The sequence below is a fragment of the Triticum dicoccoides genome, chromosome 7A, assembly GCF_002162155.2.
Source record: "Triticum dicoccoides isolate Atlit2015 ecotype Zavitan chromosome 7A, WEW_v2.0, whole genome shotgun sequence".
In the NCBI taxonomy this organism is placed as follows: Eukaryota; Viridiplantae; Streptophyta; class Magnoliopsida; order Poales; family Poaceae; genus Triticum; species Triticum dicoccoides.
In genome coordinates this window covers 210,442,266-210,450,606 of record NC_041392.1, presented here as the reverse complement: position 1 = coordinate 210,450,606, position 8,341 = coordinate 210,442,266, and the positions used below count along the sequence as shown (strand labels likewise).

General features: G+C 48.3%; 1 protein-coding gene and 1 long non-coding RNA gene across 3 annotated transcripts in view; one reads left to right on the top strand and one right to left on the bottom strand.

Annotated features, from left to right (window-relative positions):
* The window catches only part of LOC119331127, a 2,940-nt gene extending 917 nt beyond the window's left edge, over positions 1–2,023 (bottom strand). The window contains exon 1 of the long non-coding RNA XR_005160394.1: positions 155–2,023. This is a non-coding gene — a long non-coding RNA (uncharacterized LOC119331127). The remainder of the gene's footprint in view (positions 1–154) is intronic.
* LOC119331125 (protein DETOXIFICATION 16-like) overlaps positions 1–7,425 on the top strand; it is a 9,181-nt gene extending 1,756 nt beyond the window's left edge. Inside the window, exons 2-8 of one of the 2 annotated variants that reach the window (XM_037604299.1) lie at positions 5,448–5,992; positions 6,060–6,146; positions 6,235–6,291; positions 6,393–6,631; positions 6,717–6,835; positions 6,923–7,009; positions 7,127–7,425. In XM_037604299.1, coding sequence (XP_037460196.1) covers positions 5,448–5,992; positions 6,060–6,146; positions 6,235–6,291; positions 6,393–6,631; positions 6,717–6,835; positions 6,923–7,009; positions 7,127–7,189 — 1,197 coding nt within the window. In that variant the 3' untranslated portion in view covers positions 7,190–7,425. Of the gene's footprint in view, positions 1–5,447; positions 5,993–6,059; positions 6,147–6,234; positions 6,292–6,392; positions 6,632–6,705; positions 6,836–6,922; positions 7,010–7,126 lie in introns of those variants that run through there. The other variant, XM_037604300.1, reaches the window with a different exon arrangement.
* Positions 7,426–8,341: the final 916 nt, after the last annotated feature.

Genomic DNA, 8,341 nt, shown 5'->3' with positions numbered 1-8,341 from the left:
TGCATCTTAGGGGGGGAGGGGGGGGGGGGACAAATGACTACACTTTCAAGAATTTATGCCCCTAAAAAAGAATATGCATACAAAGACTTGGTAGCTTATGGTTTATAGCACATGAGACCCACAATTAAGATAATCGGGTAGGGTCTGGGCATACCATGGATAGAAAATTTTACCCACGACTAGTCGCGTAGGGTTCGGGCACTGCCCTTGGACATGAAAATGTGCTCATACCCTACCCATGCAGGCCGGTTACCCATGGATATCCATTCCCATGGGTAAAATGGTCGGGCCTCTCTACGCTTATTGTGCTAGTCCCTGAACCAATACCTAGCATGCATAGTACATGATGAAATACCAAGATAATCACGTGTTAGAAGTATTAAATGGCAGATCCAGTCTCCAATACAATACATACCTGCTTAGCTCAAGGCTAGCTTACATTAGAATACATCAGAAAACAATAATATCTCTATGGTGTCCATCCACTCGCAGGCATAAGCTAAGTACAAACATCTTAAACCTACTTCGCATCACTAACTCATCTTTGAGAAAACCCGCAATATGACACGTTGTAGCCCCAAGGGTTTACACATTGAATGTATGGCAGGTTTCACCGAAATGTATAACATACCTAATCATGTATTGGGGAAGTGTAGGCCCGTTTTTCTTTTCCAGAAAGCAAATGTAGATTTTCCTTAATTTTATAATAGGTGGATCTACTCTAATATTGGACATACTACATCACACAACCTCCCTAGACGACCTACTCTCAAACCCAAAGGAAATCACTACAATTAGATGCTTCTTAGAAGAGGTCTATTCTTCAGTCCATCAAGTTTTAGTTAAGAAATGGTGGTGGTGTGACCTTCATGATAGTTCCATGTGAAGTTGCTCAAAATTGCGCATAACCGAGGACGCAAGCAGTGGCGGAGCTTGAAAGAAATCTTTGGAGGGGCGAATCTGTGGACGTAGTGCTGGGTCTCGCTGCAAGAATTCAATCCCTCGGAATTGGACTTCATTTGTTTGAGTTTCATGGCCTTGTTGTTGAGGCATCGAAGGATGTTGTCCGTGTTGCTCAAATTCAAGCAACAACAGAGGAGGCTGAACAGGAATTACTTTCATTGTTGTTGGTTCATCAGCTTCACATTCAGTTGAATCACCTCGCTTTCTTTTGAAAAATGCATCAATTGTTTTCCCTTAAGCATCACTGCCTCCCTCGGTCCCTCTTAATCTTTAAAGGACATTTTCTATTCCAGTACAAAATCCAATTGACAAAATCTAATTTACAAAATCAATGACGAGATGACCACTAATTTTTCTTTCTCACCAAAGGTTCCTCCACTAAGGTAACAAAGCTACATAATCTGGGAGATGCAGAAAATTATACAGGGAGCTGCATCTCCAACAATGACCAGATGAAAAGACCACATCTAATTAGAATTTTTCCTCCACTACAAAGCTACGGAGGTCACAATATTTCAACTTTCCAAATTTTCCATAGGGGAGAGATTGAGATAGATACAGGGAGGACAGTCTGCTCACACGACTCACCGAGGCACTGCGCGACGTTGACGGAGCCTGATGCTGTAGCGGACAGCCATAGCCGAGGCATAAGTGGATCTGTGGATGAACCTGAGCGGAGGAGGAAGGAGCCGACCAATCCCAGGTCCGGCCACCCGCCAGCGGTCGCCCCCAGTCCCCCACGCCGGCAAGCCACGGCGCCAGCAGCCAATCTCCCAGACGCCGGTGCCCCACCCCCATGCCCCAGCCGTCCGCGGTCTAGTTGGGGAAAAGAATTCTGGAGATGGAGTAGTGGAGTAGGTCACCGCCTGGTCTGGTGGCTGGATTCGTGCGTATCCAGGGCTCCAGGCATCGTTGACTAAGTCCTAGTATATGAGTGGGCCTGATACATAGGGGCATGAGAAAATTTTCATTTTCGCTGGGGGGCGACCGCCCAGGTTCGCCCCCACGAAGCTCCGCCGTTGGACGCAAGTAATCATTGATCACGTTTTACACTCTCGAGAGCTTTGTGTACTTTGCCCGCATGATCCTAGTCAATCCTTCTTGCCACTAAACATACATAAATGTAGAGTTGCAAGGATGACCAAGATGAGACTTTTCAGCGGCAGTATCATGTGCTACCTTGGTAGACTCATGCCAACCTACTTATAACAACATATGCTGGTCTACCAGACATGTTTCCCGCAACTTAGTCAACACAGAGCCCATAATGACACACAGTTACACGCACCAAAGCTATTTAACTTGGAACCTGTAAAATCTCTTTGATTTCTAGGTGGAATACCACAAGTGTATGTTCCATTGAGTCTGCCATAGAGATGGCCCCATGGGAGCCGCTCAATTTCATTTCCCGCCAAGCAACTAGTTCCATCCAGACGATTCATTAATGAAGTGATTACTTAATAGCCATCAATAAAATATCAACCTTCATAGTAGTTAGTGTGGTCCCACCCCATTGTATCATAGCAATCAAAGCATTGATTGCACGTTGATTACAAGGAATAAGGTAAGGATCATATGGTTGTTCTACTAGGTTTAGCAATAACATAGTACATTAAATATTTCTTACCTACCTACTTCCAATGCTATTCAAGAGTTCTACATCCATAGAAAAATAAGTGTGACATGATCAGAGGTTACACTTTCCTTGTATTGACGAAGTTCTTCACCTCACAACATTGGTATTGCTACTCTTTTCTATCTCAAAAGTCTATCATAAGAAAATAATACAATAAACAAACATTCAATATAGAAGAATTAAACAAACAACAAAGCTTAACTTGGTATAAGGTTTGGGTTTCTTTAGTACTATGAGGTCATAGGTGTTGGAATCAACTCAAAAGAGTTAATGGGAGATGACTATGGCTTCACAAGTTTATAATTGAGGTGGCTTGTGATGGGTCAAGTGTTTGAAATGCAACACACATGTTGCTCATTGGACTACATTTTTTTAGAAAAGGAGGATGACCCCCGGCCTCTGCATCTGGGCGATGCATGCGGTCACTTTATTAATTATTCTCACAAGATCTTACAAAGTTATACAACAGCAAGACTAAAGCCACCGTCTAAGCAACAACTGTTGCTACACCTATCCAATTGATGAAGGGGCGCTGATAGCCTAGGCCTAATACCGAACAGACATCGCAGCCAAACCTAAACATCTAAGACCTGAGGTCCCAACTAGGACGCCTTCTTGATATGGGGCACCTACCAGTCCGGCGCACTCCTCAACTAGGACGCCTGCCGGGTATGAGGCCGCCGCAGCCACCTGCCACGAGGCCATCTTCAGAGTTGTACTGTTGCATCTACCGTGCCAGGTCTCTCTGCCATCGACGCCACCACGACGCCAGACATTGTCGTCCTCCTGCGCGAGTCCATCCTCCCACATCGGACTCCGAATCTACACTGCGCCACGCTGTCAAGATCTGTCGCCATCAATGTATGGATGAAGCACCGCTACACCAAAGAAGCCGTCCGCTGGTCCCGCGAAGCCGAGTGCACCTCCAAGAATGCCGCCCCCAAGGGGGTTACGACACATGATTACCGCCAACATCCGATCAGCTGATCTAGGCTTTCCCCCGGAGGTATTGAGTGGAGTTGGGAGCTTCACCTCGATGATGTCTTCATGAAGGAAACGATGATAAGGGCATCGTCATCATCGGCCCCGGCCATCGACCGAAGACCAGGTTTTCACACGGATCCGTTCCAAGAAATCCACACAACAAACTGTGCACTGTCTCGACCGCCTTCAAAGCCCCAGATCCAGTCGCCTAGATCCGGCGACCAACCGCAACAACAGTGCCACCGTGGGATCCCTGGCGCACCGGCCACTGCTGCCTGAGTGTGCCACCATTGGAGCCTAGGAAGAGGGCTCCCACCCCGCCTCGCCAAGCCACGAGAGCCATCGAAAAGGATCCCCGCACTTGTCACCGTCTCTGATCCGAACCAATCCATAGCAGATCGCCATCACAGATCCGCCTTGGACAGGGACTGCACCATGCCATGCCGTCGCGGGAAACCCTAGCTTCACCGGCCACCACCCTCAAGGGTCGCCGCCCCGGGATCCAGACAGAACATTGCCGCTGCGGCCGGCCAAGTTCCGCCGCCGCCGACCGGCCAAGCCGCCGGTCACTGCGACCACCGCCGCCATGCGAGCACAGCCAGCCAGCCGACCAACTCCGACGAAGAAGAAGGCCACCACCAACAAGCCTAGGGCCGACGCCCCAGACATCCTCGTGATGCAGATCTGGTCCAGGAGCAGTGCACCGCTGACGGCGATTGAGATCGGTAGCACAACGAATTAGCCCAACTGAGTCAAGGCCAGATCCGCCGTTGCTGGTGCCGTCCTCCCCCGCCGCCGCACCACTTCCATGTCGCCGCCGATGTACGCCACCGCCGCCGATTTGGCCAGAAAGGAGCGCCGCCTCCCAACCAGATCGCGATCCGAGGAGAAAACCGCCGCCGCCGCCACGCCACAAGGGCTTTGCCCTGTGACGCCCCGGGCGACGGCGGCGGAGAGGAGCGGAGGTGGGGCGAGGCTGTAGGAGGAGGGCGGGGGCTCCCCGGTGCGGGGCGGCGCCGCCGCACGGGGGAGGGGACGGGGGAGGGGCGTAGTCACTGGACTACATATGACTTAAGGTTCATGTGTAAATGGTTTTGGTTTGGGTAGGAACACTGCTACAACTCAATTTTTAATGGAATATGATTTGATTTGAGTTCAAACTCAACTAGGTCAAGTGATTTGGATATTGGTATCAAGTGAGTTTCTGATAGGTAAGGTTTCTTTGCATGATTCAAAATGCAAAAAGGAATCATTGCAATTAGGTGAGGGGTTAACAAATTCATTCAAATATGAATGACCTCAATTGGAATTTAAGAATGTACGCAAGGATTCATGTTGAATGTGGAAGTTATGATTCAAACTGGTTCGTTTTCAGATTTGAAATAATTCATACTTGATGGGTAGGGTTGGTCACAAAACAGCTAAATGGGCTGTGGTCATCATTTGAATTAATTCTAAAAAATGTGCATTTGATTTTGACTTGTGGTTTGGCTTCGAATTTATTTGAATTTGAATTCAAACCTTATTTAAAAGTTGAAGCCAAACACACGCCAATGTGGCAGCCACATCCCCCTCTTTTTTCCCCTCCGAATCAGTTTTGACCTTATTTGATCAAATAAACGAGCTTACAACCTAAATTTGTCAATCGACTTCTTGGCCTAAAATTGGTAACCAATTTGAGTTAAGGCACTAATGGTGGATTTCACTCTTCTTATAACTGGAGTGGGCGTAGGGACACAGACTTTTCACCGACGAGTTACAAAACTTACAAAACAACTTGATCAGCTTGGCATCATGGCATGGCAGCCGATGCTGCATTTTCAGCCGTCCCTAATATTCATGTCCTTTCCACGATCTTGATCAGCTTGGCATGGCAACTGCATTGGACACTCTATGCGGACAAGCATTTGGCGCCAGGCAGTACCACCTCCTTGGCATCTACAAGCAACGCGCAATGGTGGTGCTCACCGCCGCAAGCGTCCCGCTTGCCGTGGTGTGGTTCTACACCGGCGAGATCCTGCTCCTGTTCGGGCAGGACCCCGACATCGCCGCGGAGGCGGGCACGTACGCGCGGTGGATGATCCCGGCGCTCTTCGCCTTCGGCCTGCTGCAGTGCCACGTCCGGTTCCTGCAGACGCAGAACATCGTGCTCCCGGTGATGCTGAGCGCCGCCGCGACCGCGCTGTGCCACCTCGTCGTCTGCTGGCTGCTTGTGTACGTCCTCGGCCTCAGCAGCAAGGGCGCCGCGATCGGCAACGCCGTCTCCTACTGGATCAACGTGGTCATCCTAGCCGTGTACGTGAGGGTGTCGAGCTCCTGCAAGAAGACATGGACGGGGTTCTCCATGGAAGCGTTCCATGACCAGCTCAGCTTCTTCAGGCTCGCCGTGCCGTCCGCTCTCATGGTCTGGTGAGTGAGTTTTCCTTTCAAATTGGCAAGTGAGATCTGGTGTTTCTATTTGACATTGCCATTGCAGCTTGGAATGGTGGTCGTTCGAGACCCTGGTGCTGCTTTCGGGGCTTCTTCCGAACCCCAAGCTGGAGACGTCCGTCCTGTCCATCACGTAAGATATATAGATAACCTCACCAGCGCAGCGACTCTTACCGTCCTTATTCCCTTCACACTGGTCTCATGCATGTTCTTGGTGACAGCCTCAACACCGCCAACTGCTTGTTCATGATCCCCTACGGCCTCGGCGCCACCATAAGGTAAACTACTTGCAAATTCATTAACTCAGCTGGGTGTCTCACTGACTGGTCACATTAGTGCTCATTTGTTTCTTGATCTATGATCTGATCTGACCACGCAGCACCCGGGTTTCGAACGAGCTGGGCGCCGGCCGACCAGGGGCTGCCCGCCTCGCCGTGCGCGTCGTCATGTTCTTCGCCATTTTGGAAGGGTTGATCATGGGCGTCGTCCTGGTCTCTGTGCGCCGCGTCTGGGGCCACGCTTACAGCGACGAGGAGGAGGTCGTCACGTACGTGGCCAAAATGGTGCTGGTCATTGCGGTCTCCAACTTCCTCGACGGCATTCAGAGCGTTCTCTCAGGTATGCAAACGGCCATGGATTCACTTCTCAGCAGGGGAGCAGCTTGTCTCGGACAAATAACCCTCACGGATTAGTTGGCATGTAGGTGTGGCTAGAGGCTGTGGGTGGCAGAAGATCTGCGCCTGCATCAACCTCGGCGCGTTCTACGCCGTGGGCATACCGGCGGCGTACCTGCTCGCCTTCGTGCTGCACGTCGGCGGGATGGTGCTCATCCTTGATTTCTTTCGCAAGTTTTTGCCTCTTTTGGGTTCGATAGCATGCTGATGGTGTGGAAATAATTTGGATGGGCAGGGACTTTGGATCGGAATCATCTTCGGTATTCTGGTGCAGGTCTTGCTGTTCGTGGCCATCACACTCTGCACCGACTGGCACAAGGAGGTATATATATGTTGAAAGATTGTTTTCCGTTTTGGCAGATTTATGTTCATGCGTGTAATTAGTATACGGTAATACTACATGCTTTGTCAACTGAATATGTGTATGTATAATGCATAGGCTACGAAGGCGAAGAACAGAGTCTTCACTTCTTCTCTTCCGACGGATCTACTAGAGAAATGAAGATATGGGGTAGTGCTGCTGAAGTAGCCAACATATGCTTAGCATGGAGGAGAGTGTGCGGGCAGGGCCTGCAAGAGCAGATACGTAAGAAGACAGAGCACATGGTCTGGTCTTGTGATTTTGGTCCAAGTTCCCAATTCCCATGGCATAAAAAAATGTTTGCTATCATACGATGAGATGTGTCCATTTCCAAAAAATACGATGAGATGTGTGAGCAGAATAGGGATGCCATGAAATCCCGAGAAAATCCGCATACAATTACTCCCTCCGTTTCAAAATTTTTGTCTTAGATTCGTCTAGATACAAATGTATCTAATACTAAAATGTGACTTCATACATTCGTATTTAAACAAATCTAAGACAAGAATTTTGGGACGGAGAGAGTATATGGCAAGGTCAATTATATATTGTTTTCTGTTTTTTTTTGCCCGCAAAAAAAATTATATATTGTTTTTAAATGAAAATTTCACTAGGTCGACTTTAACATACTACTTGTGTGCGGGTTTGCACAGGCTCTCGCTTGCATCCTAATACTTTTTTTAAATTTGCGAACATTATTTCAGATCGTGAACATTATTTATAGTTACAAACATTTTTTAAATCACAAACATTTTAAAAAATGAGGATCATTTTTAAATTGTTAATATTTTTAAATTAATAAATATTTTTGAATCCATGAATATTTTTTCAAATCACAATATTTTTAAATTCATGAACATTTCTTGAATCCATGAATTTTATTTAGATTTATGAACATCTTTATTCATTGAATATTATAAATCCAATAACATTTTTCAACTCCAACGTACAACCGCTAAGTGGGGCTGAGAGCATGCCGGTCGAAAGGCGCGACACTGAAGCAATGTGGTGGCCGAGAGCGCCGCCTCCCCTTGCTCTCCGCACCACATTGAATGCTGGGTTAGAGCGACATGATCGGACGACTCGGCGAGACAGATTCCCACTGCATTGAACCCGGATGCCCATCCCCATCCGTCCGCGTGTTGGCATTGAACATGTGCGACAGCCGAGAAACTTACTTCTGGAGCCCGCATTCAAACTGCCGCTGGGCTTGCCTGGCATGACTCGCTATATAAAGACATCCATGACACAACCCGCACCACATCTGAGCCGAGCCACATCTTTGGTAGTCCT